Genomic DNA, 25344 nt, shown 5'->3' with positions numbered 1-25344 from the left:
TCTCAAATTTAAAATAAAGCCGGCTGAGTTCTCTAAGACTTGGTGGTTCCTCCAAAACAAACAGCTTTAAGTCCCAGTGAATGTACAACTTGTTTCTTTTGTGAAGTGCTTCTGCCTGCAATTTCTAATTAACTAGCTCCATTCTTTCCTACAACAAGTAGCTCAACGCATACAAGCTACAGTGTATACTCCAGCTAAATATATGTAGGTATGATTTTAAAAGGAGATAACTGGTTTACAACATTTGCACGTTGCAAAGAGGCTCAATTAGTATAATAATTCTGAAATCTCACTTTTAGCCTGTTCCCTGCATAGCCCCGCACTGAATACAATCTGCACACTAAAGATATGTTTGCAGTGAAAAATCTCCAGAGACTTTAGACCCATACATAAAGATACTTATTTCACTCTTTTCTGAGACACTGACCTGTATCCTCATTTAAAAATGAACACCCCATCTTTATGTTATTAAATCTTTGTTTTGATCTATTAGTATTCACCAAAGTGCCATTTTATACAACCCCACACTGAATAGGCAAGGCTGGAGGTAACCATCTGCAGCTTTAGAGTCAGCGTTTGAATTGATGAAAAGAGCTTTGTGTTTTCATTGCCAAGTTTGATTCTTCCAGTCATTAGACATTCCCCTCAGATCGCATCAATGAAGTGAACTCCCTTACACCCATGTGTTAAATTCTCTTCTCCTCATGGTTTCCTTTGCCAGCTATACTCCAGAAAGACTACTGGGTCTTAGCCACATTCTTCTCACAGCTGTGTTAAAAAAGAGCATCAGAGCTTCTTCCCAAAATCCATATGTGTATCTGGTCAGTCCCCTGTCGGAGGGTCACCTCACATTGTGGTGTGATTATTCAAATATTCATCCTTGTTCTTCAACTGCACTGCTCTGATCATTCTGGGAAAGATTAGACCCTCCAGCCAGCACTGAAGAACGTGTTGGACACTGATGTGAAATACGCACAGCTCCCGCACTCAGAAGGCAGATTAGTTTTACTTGCAGAAGAGGGGGACACTAACTACTTAATAAATGTTTGCTTCTTTTTTCTCTACATTTTTTGCATTGTTTTCATCCATGCCAACTGTTGGTAATTGTTTTTGTTGTTTCATAGATAAACTTATATATCAGCATCAGCTAAGAAAATAAATGAACAAGTACAAAAGCAGAGAAAGCATTTTCAAAAAGGCTGGAGGGAAATTCAGGACTAAACAAATAAAGGATGTGTTCCAGTCACACTGAAATTTAGGTGGTCAAAAAAAACCCCAGACCTTAGGGTTAAAGCAAATGTTATTAAGGATTGAATTTAATTCAGAAGACCACTTAGTTTTCTTATGTATTCAATCAGCTAAAAATTTTTATGCAAAGCTGAATTCTCCCACCTTCCTCTTTAAAAGTAAGAAAAAGAAAATTGAAAAGGTCTCTAATAAACAGATAAGGACAAATGAAGCAACAACTTCTAGTTTATGTCACTTTTATATTAGCTTTATTCATAGTCAGAACTACCTTAACAAAGTACACAAGCAGGATCCTTCTCACAATTTATGCTAATTTTCATACCTGTATATTTTAGTACTGCAGTTACTTTGTGGATTTGTGTTTATTTTCAGAGGATTACATAGAAATTCTACCCACTCACCCTCCTTTGCCACTTCACACAGCTACACGACTATGCAAGTGTAGCTGGGCTCACATGCAGAGCTGCACTTTACTGAGCTAGAATCATTAAATTATGAGAAAAAATAGAAGCCCCCAAAAGACAAATTGCATTAAAATTCACTCCAGCTGCAAAGCTGTTGCAGAAAAATAGAACATTTCCTGGAAAAACATCAAAAGAGGCCTCAACCTTTACTGATAATTGGCTAATATTGATTTCGTATTACATTATAACCTGCACTGATCTCACTGACATCAGCAGCCATTCCACAATCCCAGAGGTTCCAGCAGAAGGACATTTTTAACATGCCTCGCTTCCTCTGTTGGCAGAGGTATTAATTAATTCACAGGCTCTCCCAGCCACCTTCTCCAGGTCAGCTCCATTTCCCTGCTGGGACTGCACCAGCTGGCTCCTGGCTTCTCAAGCAGGACAAACTTGCAGGGGGCTGTAGTACTATACCAACATTCCTGGTGAATTTTGTGCTCCTGTCCTAATTCTTTGTAACCACAAAATAGAAACATTATTTAAATATAGAAACTTATAGGTTTAGCCATTCCAGAGTATTGATTAAAAATATTACTGTGCAGATCATAATAGTATATTGAATAAATATGTATTGTTTTGTGTGTACATAAGTGAATTTATTTACATAGACCACAGTTAGAATGTGTATTTGCTTTATAAACTATAGCGCTCTCTTAAAAGTCTAAGTGTGTCTTGACAGTGTCTCAAAATCAAGAGAGATTCAAGCAAATGCAGCTAAATCTGTGGGGCCACCCTCTGAGCATCAATGTTTCTTGTTTTACAGGAGCAGCCCTGTTAGGATGGTGAATCATCTTCACAGGCAAGAGCAGAGTCTCTCTAGTCTCATTTTATATCTCATACTGCAGCTAGCCAATGCGAGATGTTCACCCTACTTCAGTATAAACAGATGTTTACTACACCCAACTTGACTATATGTAGATGCCAAAGCATCCCCCTTCTGGTTCACAACCCCCTGCTGTTTTGTGTGGGATAGGATCAAGACATTTTTAGATGCTTTTTGTCCTGATGGAAAGCACAGGACCACTATTCTGACTCAGGTCTCACATCTAGAAAGCAACAACTGCTGGTGGGTACACAAATGGCTGACATGATGCAAATGCTGGGGAGAATTACAACTCTTTTAAGCTCTGTATATCATGCTGAATGCAAACACTGAAGTTTTTAAGAATATTAAAAAATTCTTCAGTGTTGCCAGAGAACAGATTAGCAAAGGCAGTGTAAAACTAGTAAACTACATTGTATGAAGATACAAAGTACATCTTTTCTCAACATTCTTAATTATAGTAATGTTCTTTCTTAATGAAGGTCATAATTATCTCACTATTCTGATTTTTAACTGTTTCTATTTTACTGAATAATATGGAGAAACTACTTTATGCAGCTGACAAAACTACTTCCTTCATATGTCAGAATTCAATTTCAGTTGAGCGTTTTAAAAAGTCAAGAAAACAGATTATTTTATAAAGGTCTTTATGAATTTTAGTGACACATTTTAAACTACATTAAGCATCCTCTTAAGGTGGTGCTAATAATTAATACTACTGTAATTTATACCAAAAAGCCTTTCTGTTGACAGGTTTATAAATTGTCAGTCCTTTTTTGAAATGTAGAATATCCTACATCTTCTAAATAAAATTCTAAGCTAACAAATGAGTTGCTGCCTAATTGCCAAACACTGGTTTGTATGAAGCAGTTGAGGTGACAAAGAAATTGGGAATTCTCAGCCCGGTTTCCCTGCTGATGAGTACGAACTGTCTGTGTAGCTCTCCCAGAGGTGTCAGAGGAATCTCTATAGTGTCACACAAGGGTTCTTAGCTCAAAGTAAACACACTTTCCACAAACTCAGCTGCTTAATCTGTTTGCAGGTTGAATTATAAGATGGGGGTGGATGACTCCGGGTGCTGGGAAGACGCGCAGAGCATTTCCACAGTTTCGTGGTAAAAAGGGCATGCCATTGTCATCAAAAGACTCCAGCCAATTGTTTGATTTTGCTATAGGCTCAGTCGTCTGATCTTAACAATAATGAAAACTAACCTGACCAAAATTTTCCCAAGTAGTTGAGCATGTTAAATTAGGTAAATTCTCTTCACTACAGCGGTGCATCACCACTACTTTAATTCAGTTTGTAGCTGCACTTCTATTTTAGCCACCCTGGGTACACGGGATTAAACAAGATTGTTTCACTTTAGAAAAAAAAAAAGCCAGTAAAAACTCAACCTCTGCTTAAATAGCTATATTATTAAACATTTAGATGTAACAACTAAAAACAGTTAAAAACCTTCTACCAATATTCTCTTTACCATAACTTAATTTTTTTAATAGGTTTATTTTTATCAAGCGCACACCTCTCAACGTTTCAAATATGTCTAAGTGCTCAGAATAAAGACTAGAGTGATTATCTAACAATCACTGGAGGGTTTAAAGAGAAGACTAAAAAAATGCATTTCAATATATAAATACCATCATTATATTTTATGTAGTTATGTAAATAAAAAATTTAAATAGAAGAACTCAGCATGTCTTTTTTTAAAAAAGAAAAGCTTTTGTTAAGTCCTTGCAATATATTATATTATATTGCAATATATTATAAGCCAATTTCTGGCTGCTCTGTAAATATGCTGTAGACATTAAAGTTGAAGACATATATATGAACAGACCGGACAATTTGCATCAACTCAACATCGACCACCTTGGAAGGGTGAGAGAGGAGAATTTAGCAGTTGATGAATGTAATGCAGAGATGAGAAGTGCCAGACTGTCAAGAGGCAGTACTAATAACAAGCATGACAATAAGTACTTCTACCTAGATGAACTTCAGGTTTTGGAGTTCAGTAACCTTCTAGCAGGGAAAGTCATTATAGGAAAGAGAATATAATCTCTGTTCACCAACTCAGAGTCTTCCTGTGGCTTTCTGTGAGATTTTGAAGCCATCCCTAAATAACCCCATAAGCATTTACCTGGCATGAAACCTGCCAGGTGTGTAACAGACCAAAACTGAGAACTGCAATATTCTACCATGCAATTATCAAGGCAAATACTCTGTAGCCATAGGATTGCCACAGGGTAAAAGAACAGTGAAAACCATTCATAGGAGATGGAAAGACCTTCTCTGTGTCTTGCACATGTAGGAAGCAATTTCCTTAACAGTAATGAGAGGTACCCTGACTTGCCTAATAGCACAAAACTGTTAAAATGATCAGCTTCACACTGAGTAGGAAATGAGCTGACAAAGGAAGAATCATTTTAAAGGACCTTTTCTGAGTTCTGCCACACTTTCAGTTACAGGCAAAATACCAGAAAAAAATCTTCCTGTGGATTACAACTGCAATTTTTGTTGGAAGGAAAGTGACTTACTTTTGAACTTTTTCATTGGCCTCCTGTGAATCTTCCAGGGCTTTCTGGAGCTTCAGCTTGGTGTCCTTTTGCTCTGATCGAGTTTGCTGCAGCTGAGCTGCCAGCTCTTCAATCTGGCCATGGGTTAGGGTCACAACATCCTCCCTTCCCTCCAGTCCACCTTCAGAAGTACTGAAAGCACAGTTAGGCTGGTTCTTCAGACTCATTCCTTCAGACATGGACTTGTATAACCTGGGAAAACCAAATAATATATGTTATTAAATTTCAGTCTAAGGTTGAGCTGAAAGAATTAATTAATACTTTCAATATTGTTGTATATATGGACTCACATGCACTAGTAGCAGAACAAGTTATACTTCAGAAGTGACAGAGAACAAAAAGAACAAACCTTTTCTGCAATGCTCTCCTAGAAGTATGTAACAACAATAAAAATTTGAGAAAGTAAAATAAAAATTCAGCAGAAACTCAAGAGGAAGTATTTTTCAGCTGTAGCATCTTTTTGATCACCTCTGAGCTGCAGCAAAAAGTTTTTATTGTGATTTACATGAAGTTGAATTAATCAGTATAAGTTACTGATGTGTTAATAACTTGTGGTACACAGGACTCTGTTTTAGCAAGCAGAACCACCAGCTACAGGGGATTTATTTGCAAAAGAAGACTTTTCAATAAAATGAAAGGAATAAAACCACTACAGTTCAAAAATTAAAACCAGTAAATCAGCAGGATTACTTAGTAATATTGATTAGCACATGCTAATCAATTCTAAAGGTCTCCACTCAGTTTTACCCAGGATTTTGAGGTAAGTTCATAGAGATTCCAAATCAAAGGGCACAAACCCAACACTCTTTCAATGCACAAACCAGTACTAAATGCTTTGTATTTGTGTGCCAGAAAGTTCTGGACAAATCAAATATTATTTCAGCGTGGATTTCTAGTAGCCATACACACTGATTGAAGTGTTCAAGACAGTCTACATGACACCTGCTAGTATGCAATAGGATATTTCCTTTCTCTGCAGTTTATTAAGGTGTTTGCATGGAAAGCACTGAGTGTTCCAACAGCCCATGAAGAAAAACCATACATAAACTAAAATATAATACACATGGACAAACAAAATGTGGATGAACTAAGAGAAATAGAGAAGCTAAAAGGTCTGCATGTTGATATATCATTGTGCATACTACCTGTGATTATCTGAAAACAATGTGAAAAATCTTCTCAATTAAATCAAGACATATTGAAAATATAAATATTCATAAAGGGACATTAAAATTCCTAGAATGGACTAATTAAAAAAAAAAAATTACTCTAGCAGTTGCACATAAAATTTACTGACTGAGGTTCCACTACAGTTGAGCATTGATCACCATGGAAAAACAAAAAGGTATGCAAATAATGTCGAAAGCAGGGTACTGAAATACCACTGCTGCCCACTTCTTAAACACCTGGCACAAGATTAAAAGAAAAAAAAAGACAGATGAGAAGTTAAACTGTTCAGTGAATATATGGGTCCCTGATTAAAAAAAACAAACTACAAAAACTGGAGGATAGACTAAATATTCTACCTTGTTCACCCCAGCTCAGAGTTTTTTCCCAGAATATATGAAAAATAAAATAATTCATTTAGATCCTAAAATACAGGCTCTCTGTGTCTACAACTGGGCTCCTTTTCAAAGACTGGCCATGAAGAACATATATACTACTACAATTGCAATATAATACTACATGTCTTAACTCATAATGATGGCATCTGAGTGACCAATAGATTCTGATGTATACACTTTGTAACCAGTGTGATTCCTCCAGACAATGTCACTGTGATTAACAGATCTTTTAACATTTTTTTTTCAAAAGCATATAATTTCCAGACTTCCATCAATTTGTGTCTTAGTAAAATACTTTTATTTAATCCCTTCTGAAATTTACTGATTTGAAATTCTTTCATTCACCTGAAGATTATTTCTTCATGCTATATTAAAAAAAATAAATGAGAGTTCTAGGCCTGAAGAATGTGTCACAGAAGTATTTAAATAGTGCCTGGATTTCAGTAATTCACATGTTCTTGTTAATAAGCCTTTTGCTTTACTAGGCAACATGGCCTCTTTCCTGCTCCAGCTTGGGTCTGAGAGCTTCAGGGACCTGCCTTAACTGGGTCTAGGCAGAAGAAAAAGTGACATGAGTTGGTATCACTTATTCAGCTCCTGTAGAGAGCAAGAGGATTTCTCAGTCACCAACGTCAGAGTAGCTTCAACCCTGCAAAGAAATATCAGCAGTTGTAACTGCTCCCAGAGGGACTTGACTTTGGCTGAAAATCAACTCTATGAAGTGCTGCTCCTAAAACACTTCTCACCCTGCCAGGCATACTTTTGCTGCTAGGTGGGAAATGATTTTCCACCTGAAGCAATAACTGAACAACACAGCAAAACCTTCCACCTAAAGGAAGGTTTAAAAAAAAAAACCCGGCAAAAAACCAAACATTCCCTACCCGTTCCCTCCCTCTGCCTCCACCCCAGTGATAAACATATCCAATGTTCCAAAGGCATGTAGCTCTGACCTTGGTTTCCACCACAAATGTTTCTCACAGGTCCTGGAGACCTCTCAGACCTCACCCTGCATTTAGGATGGCTTTGAAGAGCGTCCCCTCAGGCTGCTGAGTGCACTCAAGGGCCAGGCAGCATCGATACCTTGGAAATACTGCCTCAGAGGTGCTCTTAGGAAACACTGCAATAAGAGGGTATCAAAAAAAGCCCATAAGCCCTAAAAGGACTTTGAAATTTTGCTATGAAGTGGAGGATATTTAATAGTCAAGTTTGCACTACATGTGAGTCAGGGGCCTGACAGGTGGTAGACTGGTAGATGACATTGCCCTACCATAGACAAATATTTTACTAGTCTTCCTTTGCCTGCATTTACACAAGGTAAGAGGACTGTGTTTTCTTCCCAGTACAACAAACCATCTCTCACTAATTTATCTGAAGGCAGCAGCCAAATGCAGACTCTGGCACGCAGGCCATGGACCATGTTACAAAGGGAGTGCTCATTGCAGATAATGCAGAGTATGCTCTTTGCACTGTCACAGTACATCACAGTGTCATGTACCCATGCATTCTTAGTCTGGAGCTCAGGCAACATTAACCACCTGTTGAACAGAGGCCACAGTTGATTTTCTTCTCTGTGGTGGTTGGGCATACAGCTTCAGGATTTCACAGGACACTGTGTTGACAGATTGGTGCTGATCATGCATGTCCATACTGTCCAGACTCAATTACATGTGAGTATGGAACAACAGTGAGCAGCACCTTGAGATTCAGCCTTCAGTCCTGAAATGATCTAGAGAAATCTGCAACCTGTACCAGGGTCCTAAGAGCCTGGACACTCCATGATTCAAACATAGGTTCATTAGCTACAGTGAAAGCTTGAACTGGCTACTACTCATCTTAGAATTTCTATGTTTCAACAAATATCAATTAAAGGCCACTAGCAAACACATTTTTCCTGCTTGGGCCTCAGTCTTCTTATCTTTAAGTAAGAGCAACCACAATACTATCTTTGCAAAGTGCTCTTAGCAAAGATAGTGATTAGTGATTAGCTTCACTAATGTCAAGAGACTCATCACTGTTGAAAGAGCTAAGTTAGATGCAGCACAATCAGAATTTAGGACAAAACTAAATCCACATGGTCTTCTGGTCATGCCAACCAGGAAACATATTCCTTTCAGTTTCATTTTTATTGTCCAGGACCACTGAAGTACCTGTCCCATTTCCCTGCAATCAGCCTGGGTGAGGGAGTAGGACATGGAGTTAATAATCTGAGCCTTTCTTGAAGCTGAATGACTACCAAGATATGCTCTCAAACAAGACATAATTGGAAATCATGCCTCCATTACAAACTCTTCATTTAGAGAGTTGAACAGTAATCAAATGCCTTCTGTTCACTTTATGCAGTGCCTGGGCAAACTGCTCAGATAAGACAGCCTCATGTGAGTGACATGCACATGACATTCAGCATTACCTACCATTCCTCACAGTCACCATGCCATCAAACGGTCTAGGACCTCCACAAAAATAGTTTCTGGATTAGCAGTGTTTGGTTGAAACTGAGCAAAACATGCATGGGACTGATGAGTAGAGAAGGAAGTATTTTTGAGGTGTTTGCAGTTATAGTGCTGTTCCCTTCAGCTAGAGTACAGACCTGTGGTAACCAGGAGTAGGACTGTGGCTGAGCCTCATCCCCAGTGGGTACAGCTGTGAGAAGCAGGTGAGCAGCACTGACAGCAATGAGCCATGGAGTGCCCAGGGGCACTGACCAACCACCAAAGGGAACAGAGGGCACACAGGTGCAATGCATGAACATCAGAGGTGTAAAAGGTTGGGCTAAAGAACAAGAAGGGCGGATGCTTGCACTCTTCTGAAGTGGTATGTATGTACTCTGTATGGGTAAATGCTTAAAGCCTTCTGAAATTGTATGGTGATGCTCCGTGTATCGCAGCTGTGACACAGACACACAGCTAAGGAGCTAGCTTGTAGCTGAGAAATCCTCCTGAATTCCCTGGGTCCATCATGCACCTGGGGCTGGGGTCTCTGCTATCTCTAATTAGAGAGTGCAAGACTGCAATTTAGCTTTTTTTCTCGCACAGAGATATAGTGCACATGAGTTCACAGAAGAGACTAGTGTAGGTTTTATGCTTTAATACTATTACTTGCTACATGTTAGCATTAGTTACACATCATCAGGGTTCTACAATGTATCTGTGCTAATTGCAAAACACATATTCACAGGCTCTCAAATGTCTTCCATGAAGTAGAGGACTGCAATACAGCAAAATATTGCAAATACTCTTTAGTTTTCCTTCCCAAATTATGTTATTCCTAGAATCAAGCTTTCCATAAAATGTTCCTGTCATGTTTTGACAGAGAATTGGCTGTATTAGCATATTTTAGCCTAAGCATTTACTGGGTGCACCATGAAGGCTTGCTTCTAAGTAAAATTAACCCAAAATTAGAAAAAAAATAGAAGGTGTTCACCTTATCCCACTAGATGCTAGAAGTAAGAGTTTTGCTATCTTGTATCTGTTCTTTATTGTCAATTCATATGCTTTGGCCATTCTTAAATATTTGCCAATGGCTTTAGTTAACAAAATAACTTTAACTTAGTATTTGTAATACTGTAGTTATTCCCTACAGTAATAGATTATTTAGGTAACACTGCAAATAGAGAGGGAACCTTATCTATTAATCGAAGACAGAGCTGGCACCAAGAGTGACCTCAGTATGTGAATATAATGGACATCTAAGATGGTGCCAGTGACTCCATGTTTTAATGTGCATCACAACCTCCTGTGTGCTGTCCCTAGGAAGTGCAAGCATTTAGCAGAGGCAGAGCAGCCCCTGGCTTGGCTGTGGGCAGCAGGCAAAGAGGAGGGGCAGAGCCGGCTCACAGACAAGAGGCACGGCCACCTTCCCTGTGCCCAGACCGAACTGGCAGCACCTGTGCCTCTCTGCTGGCTGCTGGAGGCCGCTGGGTTGACATGGATCACTGAAGGGGTGTGTACGTGGGTGGTGTGGAGCCAGCAGCTCTGGCCTGGGGCCAGCAGGGAAACTGCCGATGTCAGGGGTTTGCAGAAACATGAACGTGGTGGAAGAGACACAGAGGATCTTGTCCTAAAGGTCATAGCGATTTATTTTTTATACTGAGACTATGTTTTCAACAACATTTCTGACAACCATTTAAAGAACAGTGCACCATTCTCCTCAAATCTAAACTGAATTAAAAAAGCAGTAACACTTGGAGGTGCACTAAAATAACAACTGCTGGCATACCAACAAAAACTGGTAGAAAACAATGTACTGCTTTGTAATTTAAAACACAATGTATTACTTTTTGTCTTTTTCTGATGATCCTTGCCAAGAGGTTCATCCTGAGCGCTGTCACTCACAAAAAAAACAGGGCACAAAGGAACATCAAGCCTTCTGACAAGGCATTTCAGGATCAGCTCCTACAGTCCCCACATATCCATCAACCCAGTCTAGACCTTCAGCAACCCCTTCAGTTCCCACTGGCTTGACAGCACTGCTGGCGTGAACATTTACTCTCCAAAACGCCAACCACGGAAATCTTCCCCGACGACAAAGAATGGGGGCACTCGAGAGCCAGACATTTCTGCCAGAAGCCTTAACTGATGATGCCTGTCACCATAGTTTGAATTTAGATTTGCCTGCAGAGCTAATAAAATCTAATGGAGATTTCTTTGTTAGAAATTATGCATGAAGTTAAGGTTAATATGGCTTGGGCCTTTAGTTTCCTTTGCAGCTTCTCATTGGTAAAGATAATGGCATCTGGCTTCCATTTCACATGAGTTACCTACACACAGACAATTTTATTTCAAATTAATAAAATCCTTTGGCAAAATTAGGAATATTAGTGAATCAACTCAGATAAATTGCAACAATCCAGCTGAAATAAATAAGAATCTTGACCCTGAAAACTGAAACAGTCAATGAAGTGTCCACTCAGTGCAAAGAGGCATGCCATTTATAAATCTATATAAAAGAAATCTGATGGCACTGATGCGTATCATAATGCAGGCATCAGAATCACCTGAAAACAAGCTCAGTGTAATGACTATGTGCTGTTGACTTTTATTTTTGTCTCCAGGGAATAGTGTTTACTTTGCTTTAAAATTTATATGAGTCATTTTGTTATGTGCCTTTTTTTAATTAGTCGGAAAGAAATAGCCATTTGAGAAAGAGCGGAAATCAATTCTGATTCGATGCCGATAGCTACTGTGTGATGTAAACTGTGTGTTCTTTCTAATTAAATGTAAACACGTGCAGTTCTAAAGTCCAGCAGTGATGACAACTACTAGAAAGGATTGCCTAAGACCTGGTCAACTGATCCTTGTGAACCTTTTGTTCATACCGTAGGCGAACTTGTGCAATCTGTCTCAGGTGAACGCCAGTTGTAACTGACTTTATTTTAGGTCATCTTCAGAGAAAAGACTTGACAAGAATGTGGAGAGCTCTGTAATACCTCCAGTTACCCATTAACTATGTCCTTCTGATAGCTAATCAATAGCATTGCATGGAGCCAAACACACTGCACTGAACTGCCCCTCTTCCAAAAGCCAAGTCTTGGTAAATATTTAATGGCAGTAAAGGTGTTTTGACTCTTATCAATCTGATATGCTAAAGAACTCTTGAAAGAAACTTTATCTTGCTTCTATCTGCATAAATAATTTGTCCGGTTACAATTTTAGTCTTATGCAAAAGCACCGAATTTAATGATCTAATGCTTTTAAATCAAGGCTTTGGACAGAGAAAATGTAGTTTCAATCCACATGTCACAATATAAAGAAAACCCAAAGTTTATTTCCTTGATAAAATGCCAACTAGAAATATACATCAAGGGATCTAGCCCTTTATACTGTACTAGTCATACTGTGCCAAACTTGCTCAAAACCTGTTATACAAGTGCACATTTGAGATTTTCTTACAAAGCTTCAGTTTCTGAAAAATTCTTAGCTCTTATTTACATCAAGACAACGTAGGATTTTTAGCTTCTTTTCACAAGAAAAAAACCCCCGACTCTAAAATAGTTCTACTGGGATCCAGAGACTTTTTGAAACCAAACATTGAATATTCCTATCTCCAAGCGGGTATATTCATGTGATGAGTTTTACTAAGCATATTTCTATTTTATATTTTTTCTGTACTAAGCTGCCTGTCTAGATCCCTAACAAAGAAACTTTTGTCCTGATCCTTTCACATCATGCAGGTATCCCTCTGCTAGAGCCAGGTAGGATCCAAACACCACCTTAGATGGGCTTATTCCATGCCTCTGTGCTAATGTCAGAGAATGGAGGAATCCTCTGACTCCCACAGCACAGTCTTCCAACCTTTTCTGTATGATCCAACTTCAATATGAGCCTAAGTATTTTGAAGAAAGTGATTCAGCAACGGATCCAAGATTTTTCTTGGAAAATAATCTGGAAATAAAACATTGATAGTGTTTCAGTTTCCAAAATGTGAATCACCATAAATGTTTTCCCAGAAGAATATGCATTACTTTTTCCCCAGTGTTTACATGGCCTTCTTTGTGTTCTTAATGCCATTCAAAAGTCTTCAAAAATAAAGATCACAGGAATAATTCCCAAACACTGGCATAGATAAAGTGAACAGCCTGAAGTTTTCTAATCAGTAGTAATTGCCTTTGGTGAAAACACTATTAATTAAAATCATAAAGGCATATAATTTAATGCCTTTAATTAATCAAGCAGTGAAATACATGGCACCATTTAGGAATGATCAGCTGAAGAGAGCTTGTTACTAAAAACCCCAGAAAATCTCTTGTACTTAATACAATGTTATCTTTATAAATCAGACATGATCCTGAATTTTATGGCTCTCCTGATTTGCTATTGTGATTGCTTGGCTTAACTCCTCCACTGAATCAGAAAAGCAAGAGACAAAACTGTCTTGGACCCCAAGCTGGAAGCCAGCCCTGCCTTCCAGCATGGCCAGGAACATCCAGCTGAGGAAGAGGAGTCTCTCCAGGAGAAGGCAATTAGATGAATGTGTTTCAAAGATGGAATAATTGAATACATATGGTATTTCAGAGAGGGATGATCTCATGGATTAGCTGAGTAGCCCTAAAGCTAGAAAAAGTAGCCCTAAAGATAGTCCTCAGAGTGACTAACCCAAGAAGGGGAATCACATGGGGCTCTGCTCCTTGTCATTACTTTCTTGCTGAATGAAAAAAAAAATATTTGCATGATTAAAAAAAAAAAAAAAAGAAAATGTAACTTTTAAAATTTGAGGATACTTCCTTTCCTGTCCCAATAAAATAAAACAGAGTTTTTGAACAATTTTGTCTGATCTTACTCAAAGGTGTTACTGCAAAATATTATGCAACTCTGATGAAAAGCAAACACGGCGTACTGTGCTCCAGCCCATGCCCAGCTTTGGTCACCAGAGTGCCAGTAAGAGAGGCACTGATGAACTCTAGGTGAGTGTGCTCAGCACATTTTCCCCACTTTCTTGGTACTGTACCCAGCAACATGAACTACTCTGCAATGGCTGGTGACTCACTAGGAGGACTTCATGTGCTGCAGTCTGAAATCTGTCCTCCACATGGGTAAAGACACCCAAAATATCGACTTTAATGCCACCATGGCTTCTCCCATACAAAAATGTACTTGGCTGGGGTATTGCTGCGTGGATACACACTTAGCAACTCACCTCCTGAAAGCCATGTAAATGACACAATGGCAACATATCACTACTCAGTAAGTCATGTCTTACCTAGCTGCTGCTGCCAAACTCTTGCTCATATAAATCATACAGCTCTGCGGACAGTTAAGCACTATGAAACAAGGCAGTTAAAATGATGGCTTAAATGATAAAGGGAGCGCCTGGGAAATTTAATATAAGGGAAGTCTGCTTCCCTATTGTACCAAAGCTTACTGAAGCAACTGGGCAGACTTGTCTGGGCCATTCTCCTCAACGTGAGACAAGGGCACATGCTAAGGGAATGATTTAGTGGATTGGGGATAAGAGCCCTGTCTTGAATTCCCTCTTCTATTTCACGTCTTCTGTGTGGTACTCAGCAAGTCACAACATGCAGAACTCAGCCTGCCATGCTGAAACAGAATAAAGTGTCTTTCCCTAGCTAATTTTCTTTAAAATTTAAGCTTTTGGGGGTCCTGGATTTCTTCTTCTTATCTACATGTGCCACATCTTGGAAACCTGAGGCCCAGATTTGGTTCAGGTCTCAGCGCCAATCATTGTTCATGGAAAGACACTAAAGAGCTAATTAACAGTACACAAGCATTAACAATGCACATCAGCCTGGTTAACCTCAGCAGACAGGTTTGGGAACTTAGTGGAAAAAACAGTTTTTCACAAGTTTTTGGCTCCGCATTGCAGGTGCAGCCACCACTGTCACCACAGGACACAGGCAGTGACAGAAGCCTCCTGTGCTTTGTTTATCTTCCCCGAGCACAAACATCCTTGTTTTCTGAGATGTTCTTTCTTTCCTTCCAGTGAAAGGGGCCATCAGCTGGATATAGCACATGACTGGAAGCCAAAGCACACAATTTCCATACCTCTTGAAAAGTGAGACATTAGACTGGTGGCTGCTGGAGAAAAATCAGTGAAGAGAAGCTCTCAAGCCTTGGGACTGGAAAGAGGCTATAAACAGTGCTGAATGGATTTCTGTATCCTAAACATTTTAAATCAGCTTCCCTTATCTCTCTCTTCCTTTACCCTCATGAGTTTTGACCACTGAGTTATTGAAATAAAATGTGTAAAAAATTAATATAGTTCTGCAATTTAATTTAGCTTGGCTGAAGAGGAAAACAACATTTTTCACTTTATGACACAGGATTTCACAAGAAAAACTGCAGTCTTTTCTTTCATTTTTTCATGACCAGCAGGTAAAGTGAAAAACTGTAGCAGGAAATATATTGGTTGCACTGAACCAAAGAATTAATTATTTTCTCAGGACCTGACAAGGAAACTGAATGAGTATGAAAGCTCTTGTGAAATCTAGCCAACACAGAATTCAACACTGTTCAATTCCTTATTTATTTTTTGAACAGGACAAGATAATTATTGGTATGAATACTGCCTACTATGCTTATACACATGCAACAGATATTATATCCTCCTCTGATACAAGCAGTAACATTGCTCAAGAAGGAAAACTAAATTCCTACATCATGACATTCCTCATTCTACTGTCACCACTGTAAAAGTATAGTAAAATGACTCCTTTGGTACAGACAGTAGAGAAGAAGAGTTAAATGGAAGAATATATATTTCTCTAGCTCCATCAAACCCCTCAGGATGGAAGTCCCTTTTACAGAATCTGATTGACGCAAACAGAACATTATCTTATATGAGCCTGCATAACATTAAGATCCTGCCTAACCCAGAAGCAAAAGAAAGAGAAATCAGATAACATGAACCTTGTTATTCATTCTTCTTCACAGTCATTTTGGTGAGAGACAAATTAACAGAACTTCTTTCTCTTTGGTCAAAGTTCCTCCCAGTTCAATCTTCTTTAATGATAGTGGAAGCCATTAGTGCATTTCCCATGGAGAACCAGAAGAAAGCCTAGTGAAGACTGCTTTGAATTTCTTTGTATCAAGAAACTAAAGGCTGTGGCCATAAGTAGGTGACCTTCTGGCTGCCTAGTACAACTAAATACTTCCTGGAAACCTTGCTGCTTCCTCCTGATCTCTGTGAATGGAAGACCAGAAGAGAAAAAATGCAAGAAAATATTACTTAATACAGCCAAAAATAGGGGCAAGAAGAAAATGTTCCTTCAAGAATAAAAATAAACAATAAATACTAGATGTTTGAAATTCTGGCCTCAGTCTTGTTTGTTTCAATGACATAGATTGGGTACAACACAAGTCCTTCACGGTATATTTTTAATACAATGTACACAGTTGTTACCTTAATGAGATGTGTAAGATCAGGATCAATGAATCAACACCATGATATGCCCCAAAGATATTTTTTCGAGGACAGCAAGTGAGCGGATGTCATTCCTCTGTTTAATCAGGAGTTAATGCGTGTACAGTAATTCCTTATTTTCACAATATTCCTTCTGACAAAGATAACAACCATAAGAATGGCTCCCAGCTGGCTAAACCTGACATACAGGTTTTGTTAATAAAAAAATGCATGACTTAATTAATGAAATGGATCTATTAAGACTGTCCCCCAATCAACCAGAGTGGCCCCACCTACAGCTGAACTTCACATGACCTATCTTATGCAAAAAGAATTGTAATAACTTGCACTGGAAGCTGCTATAGAGGAAAGGTTGCTATGAAGACAAAATATGACTTAGAAATGCATATAATGCCCCTAGAGGAGAAAGCTTAGTATTTTCACTTTTACTCAGTGTTTTCCTTTACACTGAATAATTGAAACCATTTTGCTAAACTGTGTAAAATTATTTCACAAAGAATAATTACATTTGATCTATTAGCACCTGATACTATCTATTGTCTAAATTGCTTGCATTCAATCCATGAGTAATGTCAACAGTATTAACGTTCATTATGGAAGAATTAGCTGAGCAAAAATAATTTTTAAATGTTTGACATTCTTGTACCCTTTCTCTAGCATAATGTTCAAAAGAAGTAGCATTATGGCAACATATTCTTGGACTTTTTTAAAGGCATGTCTTTATTTAAGGCTGCGAACTCAGGGTCTTTAAAATAACAAACAATTTGCCTGTTTTGTTCTGGCAAGCATAAATCTTTAGCAATCTAGTAATTTTACATTCTTCTCTGTTCCCATCTAGCTGTCCCACACTAATTGGCTGTCCAAATTCACCTCCATCAACTTTGGCAGGCTCAACACCTCCTTCAGAAAACCAGGTTTCCCCCCCCCCAATCATATAGAGCTGCACTGTTACAAACAGAAAAAAAAAGGGACGCTGCATCATTTTTGCAACAAAGTTTTATATATATATATATATATATATATATATATATATATATATATACACACATTAATTTGATCACACACATACATACATGTCCCAAAATGAACTAATGCAACAGCAGGTACCTATTTTTTTCTCTCTTGCAGCCTCATTCCTATTTCAGAGATTTCCAAATTCGTGCTTGCATTTTAGCAGAGGAAATCCTATGAACTGTTTAAAATTACATTCTCACTGAAAGCAATGAATGCCACAGTCTTCTCCAGAATAAAAAGCTACTTTCTCTCCTTGGAATAGTAACTTTACAGTGATTTGGAGGAAGCAGGAGAAACAGTTGGTCATTAAACATTAAAAGTATTAATGGGGCACCCATCATGTATGACTCATCTAGAAAAGGCAGTTCTGTACTTGCATTTGAGAAGGATTGCTGCAATACAATAGCTACTGTGATAAATTTAGGTGTATCTCACTTAATATTTAGCAGAATCTAATAAAGAAAACTAAAATCAATGAACTTTCCAAAAAATGCATGAGTAGCACTATTTACATCTTACAGCCAGGGGAATAGAGAGGCAAAGAAAAAACATTCCAAAGGAGGCCCTTCATTTCCACTCCCCAAATGGAGACCTTTAGGACTTGGTATTTACAACTTACAGGGACTTGCAACTCCGGACGAAAACAATGAAAAATCAGAACACTCAAAGCAGGAACCCCTCAAGCACTTTAGCAGCTTGTATAAAATCATCCACTGCTTCAGACTCATGTTGCTCTTGAAGTCCTGCTCAGTTCTCTGGAAATCTCAGACCTGTGAATATGGGTGAAGCACTTGGTAGCAGTTGCTTGTTACATGGCATTGTTGGAAATGGAGCTTCTGCAAAGCTCAGAAAAATGATCCAAAAAACCCCCAAAACCCAGACTATACAGGATGCTGGTTTGATTAGTAAAAAGTTTCATATGATGCCCTGGAGTGGACGGAAAAGTGAAAAGTCTAATAATTAGGAGATACAAAGAAAGAGATAATTCCTAAGCACAGAAATTCTGTTTGCTCTCAAGACATTGTGAATCTGTCCTTTACAGTCTTTTTTTTACCAGTCCTAGTTGTTCATGATCTATTGAGCCCTATAATCATATCACTTTGATGAAAGCTTTGTGCATTTCCTTACTCTGAAGTTCTGACTCATTTAGGTGATTAGGAGGCAGAACAGTAACAGAGATAAAATAACAGGACCACTTCAGAGCACACTTAAGTCACTGTGAGAACTCTCAAGTCCAAGGTAAATATATCTGTTCATAAGGAACTCCAGAAATGGAGACACTAAGAGAAAAAGGCATGTGCACAACATCCTGGGCTTTTACTGTAGACTTCTGTCTTGTTTTGCCTACTTGGTAGCAAATGAGCTCTTAGTTTTTTCTGAGGAAAAAAATCCTCTGCAGGAATCTGAAGAACAGAAACAAAATACCTAGTCTAGAGCTAGGGAAAATGTGACACAGTTCAGAAGCCGTTTGGAAGAGCTGAGTACATAGCAGGATTTTTTAGATGGTGGGCAAAAAGCTCTAGGACACAAACCCCAGATGTTTTACAACAAATGAAAACCAAAATCAGCTCACCAAAATAATCAGAACATGGAGTCTGATGTACCTTTATCAAAAAGCAGTTACATCCTGCTCATGTTTATGATGAATAAAATTCACTGGCAGTTCAGGTGCAGGCAATACTTCAGAGGGAGACTCTGAGAAAAAGAAATGGAGTATGACATTCCTGGAGTAAATATGGTGTGTGTGGGGAAGAGCTTCAGTTGCTGGCCCCATCAAGTCCTGACAAAAGGAATGCGAGAGCTGTTCCCAAGGTGAAAGAAGACAGGCTGAACAATGTGGCTAATGGGATCACATTGAGCTAATGGGATCACCACAACTTGTTTTACTTCTGTTGGTGCATGTCAAAACTCTGATGTGTTTTAAAATACATTCTACAGCAGCAGGCTAAATCTTGAGGCATTTTGGAGGGAATTTACATATCTTCAGGTTTTGAGCCTTGTGTAGAAAGTGTCTACTGGGTAAGAACACTTCAAGCTCAGAAATTTGCAAATTGTAAGAGCAGATTCTCTTCTATCAGACAAACTAAAAAAAAGAAACAGAAGGCTCAAACATGTATTTTATTAAACAGGCATTTAATGCTGCTGCCCTCACATAAATCTGCAGAGGTTACAGACACCTCACATTTGCACAAGCCCCCCATTTCTCTCTTTCACAAGCCAGGTGTAGACAAAAGTATAAATGCAGCCACACTGGAGCACCCAACTATACTATCACACATTTAGATTTGGCAAGTACTGACAACACTTGGGATGCTGTAAGTAATATTACTGGTTTCTAAAAGCTCTGAAAACTTGCTTGATGCTCTTGATTATTTTATCCTGAAAGTACTGTAGAATTATCCTTAGTCAACACATAAGCATTTAAAAATAAATTTATACAGGTCAAAATGATCCAGGTTTGGCACCTACAGTTAAACTATTGCTCCAGAAAATTACTGGTTTTTCAAAGGGGCACTTGCCAGTCCCTTCCCAGCTCCCTACATGCAAACTCAGGTGTCTAAATTTACATATATGAGACTGAAAATTTTGGCCACACTCTTTAGCAGGCAGAGCTGCTGGGAGGTCTCTGGTAACCAGATTTTTTTAAAGCCTCATATTTATTGGACAGATACTGGCCCAAATCCAATCCACAACTGCAAATCCAAAGAAACAGCTCAGAGCAAACCAGCAGCCTTATTAGCCTTTAAAGATTTCATTTTCAAGAACTCAAGACCCTTTATTGACTAATGAAAGGTTGGGTCCCCAAGCCCACAGACTGATGTTGCTTGGAACATATTTTAATCATTTTGGAGTGCTAGCAGCCATCTGTCTAAAGAGCTTTGATCACATAAATGCACTCTGAACTGCAGCTCCTTCCGACTCCAAACCCTGTCCAAAAGCCAAAGGGAACCCGCAGGCATGGCAACTTTGAGACAATTCAAAGCCTTGCAATGTGATAAGGCTGCTTTTATTATTTAGCACATCATTAGATTTAATGACACCACAGATAAGAGATACACTAAAAAGATACCATTGTCATCGCCTATCTTATAACAGCAACATCCAACTGTGACTTTGCTTTGTTTCTACCCAACACTTGTTACTTACTATGCTGTTTTAAAAGAATAGTTAAACAGAACAAAAGGCTTTCTTTTCCTGCTGCAAACATCAGAAATAGTAAAAAAAAACCTAAAAAAATAAATTAGGACTTTGTTTTTTTAATACATTCCTGCTTAGTTAAGAAAACAAAAAAGACACAAAAGACAAGCAGAGAAATCCCAAATAATCTATTTTCAGTTTAGACTATTGACTGTTGGGCAGATACTGCTTGCATATACCAGCCTATTTTGACCAGCACTGAATACAAATTTACATTGAAAAGAGAGAGATCAATTACAGTTATAGTTCTTAACTTTATAACATATATTAACAAGTTTTGCACAATTCCCATTATTATTTCCTACTTTTGAAACAATTTGGCCATCTCAAAGCTTATTTTGTGGTGATCAGTATTTTTTGTTGGGGTGTCTTGTGAATGGTACTGACACATGCTATGAACTATGAAAGCTTGGAAGCAATGACAGCGTCAGGCATGAAGAAAATCTATTTTAATTACCAGAGTCAAGAAATTGCTATCAAAAATAAAAGCAGAAGCCCCAAGGGAGCGGTAAAAACTGCATAAAAATATCCTTCTTGATGACTGGAGAGACACAGTGGTGGAACCTGTGTGACAGAGCAGGACTTTATTTGCTCCAAATGTTAGCAACCTCAGCGAGTTCAACTCTGAGCTTACAGTGCTTGCAGGTTTCTCCTCATTCTGAGATCTCCTTCTTGGCTCTCTTCCTCAGGACATTAGCCACCAGTAACCAGGAGAAACTTCCAGTGTTGCTCAGTATAATACTATACTTTTTAATTCACTAACTGTCATCCCAAGTGTGACTCACTAGCAGTGTGAAATAAATCAATAAATTAATAAGAAACAAACCCTGCACTTTTTTGTCATTCATGAGAACATTTTCAGGTGGCCGTTCTGTAATGCTGATACAGCACAGATTAAGAGAAAAAGAAGATGAAACCACAACATGAAAGGCTCAGGTAGTGGAAGAGCTTCTCTAAACACTTTACTATCAAAGAAAATACAACACTGATGATTGACTCAGCGAAACTCCTTCCCTCTCCTTCTGTGGCTTTTCCTTCCAAACTCAGAGCCATAAAAGCTCCTCTGCTAGTGAGACAGCAGCTCCATACCACTGGCTACATGCCTGTCTTGTGGCATCAGGAAAAAAGACAAGTGGCTCTGTGCTAGTTCTCCTTCCTGTCATGACCATGTAAATGGCTGCCTATAAAAGCAAACTATTACTAGTGTGTTACACTTCACTCAAATATCTGAGAAACTCAGAACTGAGCAAATCCCAGCAGGCCCACTTATTCACTGGAAAATGGTGGCTGAAGCTTCCAAGCTGGTCTCTACTCTCCTAAAAATGACAGTTTTCACACCTATGCTGGAAGAACTACCCATACCAGATGAATAACATATCATTATGGAATGCTGGACACAGGTTAAAAACCTTCCAAAACACAAGACCTCTATCACATTAGTTAGAAAAGCAGTTGGTGAGTGGGAAGTTAAAATGGAAATTTTTCCAGTAAAAGGCATCAGCATGACACACATGTATCAATTTACCAAAAGCTCTAACTTTAGACAGAAATTGAATAAAGAAAATACCTTACTCTTCACTTCTCTCTTTGTAAACAAAGCAGGTGGGCAGCCTTCTGTTTTGTGTTCTGTGACAGGCAGAGGACTTCTTCTGTCACCTGCATTCTTGGATACTCCTGAACATTTTTCTACTGTGAGCAGTGTTAAATGCAGAGTAAGGAAAGTAATGTTATGTTTCACTGACTGAAAATTGCTCATGTAGGAAGTCTTCTCAATAAAAGATCTTTTTTAATTGGGCAATGTAAATTCTAACACAAAAAAAAAATGCTGTCTTCCTGAGGTACATTTTTAAGTGAAAAGTTTTCTTTCACCTTAGTATTTCAAACTGTTTTGCCATTTGATTTTGGTTCTGCACCTGAAGAGAATTAAACTGAAACACACCAAAGTCATGATTTTTCTAAATTATTGAATTGACATTTTAACATAAAAACATGTCCTGTGAAAAACCAACATAAAATGAAATGGCATTTTAAGTCCTCCTGACAATGTTATTACTATATTTCTAAATATCATATTAATAACAAAAGAATTCCCTTTCATACAATATTTATAGGGCAAGACAAATTCTTTTACACTTTTATATTTTCTTCCTAACTTCCCATGGGAAAATCTGTCTTCCAAATAGCTCTTATTACACACACGGTTTTCCTGTGTTTCTTTAACTTGCTCTAGAGAGGGCTGCTTCTTATTCTGTATCTGTTTTCTTTCTCTCATTTTAAACCAAGAGTACCTGCATTTTCATAGTCTCTAAAGGTGTTATGCAAAAGGGTAAAACTTCTTATTCAGTTTATACAAATAAAGCAGCTGAAGCAGAGTTTAGTGATGTAGATTAATCTATATTCATCCAGCATTTCAACATTTCAATGGCAGAATTAGAATATATAGCCTTTGTCCACACATACTTTCTTCCAGATGACAGATTTCATAATCCTGCATATACTCTTTATAGACTCTCCAATTTTGATTTTGTGCATTCTTACATTGCACAGAATACATATCAACCTTAGTGATCTCATCATCCTAATTTTTACAAGTATTTCTACAGGAGTTTCATATTTTGTATTGCTATCTACTCCAAACTACCAATAGCAGTCAGTGGGTTGATTGCAGGTAGTTCTTCCAGAGACTTTAAACCTTCCAAGAACTCAATTTTATTACACTTTAATGACTTTGAAAAATGGTTCCTAGACATCTCTATGTGCCTATTTCAAAAAGCACAGAACAAAGTTACACCTCTCAGACTTTTCAGCTCACTGAGAAACCAAGGAAGTCATAACAGAAAATCACATAGAGCAGAGGTAAAAAAGAAGGTGAAGGAATCAGCCAGGCAAAGGACAGCTGTGAACATAATGCCAGCAGGGCCCTGCATACAGAGTCGTGAGACCATATCAGCATCCAATGGCAAGGAATTCCTTTCTGTCAAGCAAATCGTTGCTCTTAGAGAAGAACAGAAACTCATGTGAAAAGGCCCATCCCAGCAAAAACGACAAAGTAAATGTTGTTTTAGTTCACAGTACCCCACGACAGCAAATAAGTAGAGAAGTCAGCTCAAGTCCGGTGCAATACAATGTAAGGACCTGTGGAGCACTTCTAGCCTTTAAGTACTTGGCACAAAAAGTGACTGGTTGGTCCTCAACTAATCAGAAAAATTTAAGAAACTTTGCCACTATAACACCCAGTAGCAGGAGCAGTAGTGGAATTAGCATAGTGCATGGTGCAAATTAAAACTGCATCACAGAGCGTGTTAGGCACTCCAGTCCATATTCATGCTGCTTCCTCAGTCCTGCTGCTTAGTGTTTCTATTGGCAAGGCACTCTGAAGGCCAAGAGCCAGCCCCTGGAAACATTAGGCACAAAGATTTCATAAAGTGTCAGTCAGACCAATCCAACAGCAGCACGAGGCAATTTGAGTGTTCTACATTCTGGTTGCAGGGATGGCGTGAGGTGGTTTGTTATTCCATCAGGTGCCTTGGATCTTTGACAGTTCAGTGCTTCCTCTCTCTCAAAGTTTTCATCAAGCACTAAAGCTGAGTTAGAAAGTGTTTCTCCGTGCTAATTTTTTTTTTCCCAGTGAGATAGGAAAACTTTCAAAGTCACGTCAGGGCAAGAAGCAAAACATTCAAATTTTTTTTGTGTGTGTTTCTCAATGAATGAGAGACACAGAAAGCTTAAAGACATGCTGATGGCCAAAATAGTTAATACAAGGGCAAATAAAAAGGACACCCATCAGCCCCTAACAAGTTCACATACTGCTTCACCTTTTCATTGCCTGCCAAACTGCCACTGTAAACACCAAGCCTATGGTGCATACTGGAGTTTCTCTCCACTGTCCCTTTTCTTTGAAAATGGTCAAATACTAACTGGAAAATGGATGTGAGTCTGGTCTGCCATGCTCCCAAGAAATTTTTCTATCCACAGATTTATTTCTAAAGTCAGTGTCTCTGACTATATTATTGTTAGAAATTTGAACAAATGCACAAAATGAGACCATAATCAATTCCAAGCTGGAGAACGAGTCTGGGAATGGGGCAAGGACAGGAGGATAATAAATTCAATAAGGTGTGAAATACACAAGGATAGCAAGGGAGTGCTCTGCCTTTACTGCTCACCCGCACCAAGCCACTGAGAAACACAGCCAGCTCAGCAGCACCAGTAAAACCTCATGCAGTTGCTTTCCAGTGAGAGCAGCTCACTGATCAGTCTTCCCCCACTTTGGCTGTCTGATCCAGTTCATGGAACAGCCCCCAAACCTTGGACTTTTATCTCCTGTGACACCAGCAAGAGCTGTGATTGCACAAGCAATAAAGTGACAAAGGAAAGAAGTCACAGGGGACATAGGGGCTTACTAGTGGGAAAATGCTTATGAGACTGCAGAGAAAAGACACCTAAAATCCCAATTCTTTTGGGGCTGCAGCACCTTACTGCAAAGTGGCACAAAACAGAGGAGGAGAAGACTGAACACACAGATTCCAAATCCCAGGTCCAAATAATCAGGGTGTTGGCTCCCCTCACCCCCACAATTTGACTAA

At 38.7% G+C, this 25344-nt stretch overlaps 1 protein-coding gene across 8 annotated transcripts in view; it reads right to left on the bottom strand.

Annotated features, from left to right (window-relative positions):
- Positions 1 to 25344, bottom strand: part of MIPOL1 (mirror-image polydactyly 1) — a 182934-nt gene that overhangs the window by 16673 nt on the left and 140917 nt on the right. For all 8 annotated transcript variants that reach the window (XM_050975880.1, XM_050975875.1, XM_050975878.1 and 5 more), the window contains one exon: positions 5067 to 5297. In XM_050975880.1, coding sequence (XP_050831837.1) covers positions 5067 to 5297 — 231 coding nt within the window. The remainder of the gene's footprint in view (positions 1 to 5066; positions 5298 to 25344) is intronic.

This window comes from Serinus canaria, chromosome 5 (genome assembly GCF_022539315.1).
Source record: "Serinus canaria isolate serCan28SL12 chromosome 5, serCan2020, whole genome shotgun sequence".
Taxonomy (NCBI): Eukaryota; Metazoa; Chordata; class Aves; order Passeriformes; family Fringillidae; genus Serinus; species Serinus canaria.
The sequence above is the reverse complement of the archived record's forward strand: the minus strand, read 5'-3'. Positions and strand labels throughout refer to the sequence as shown.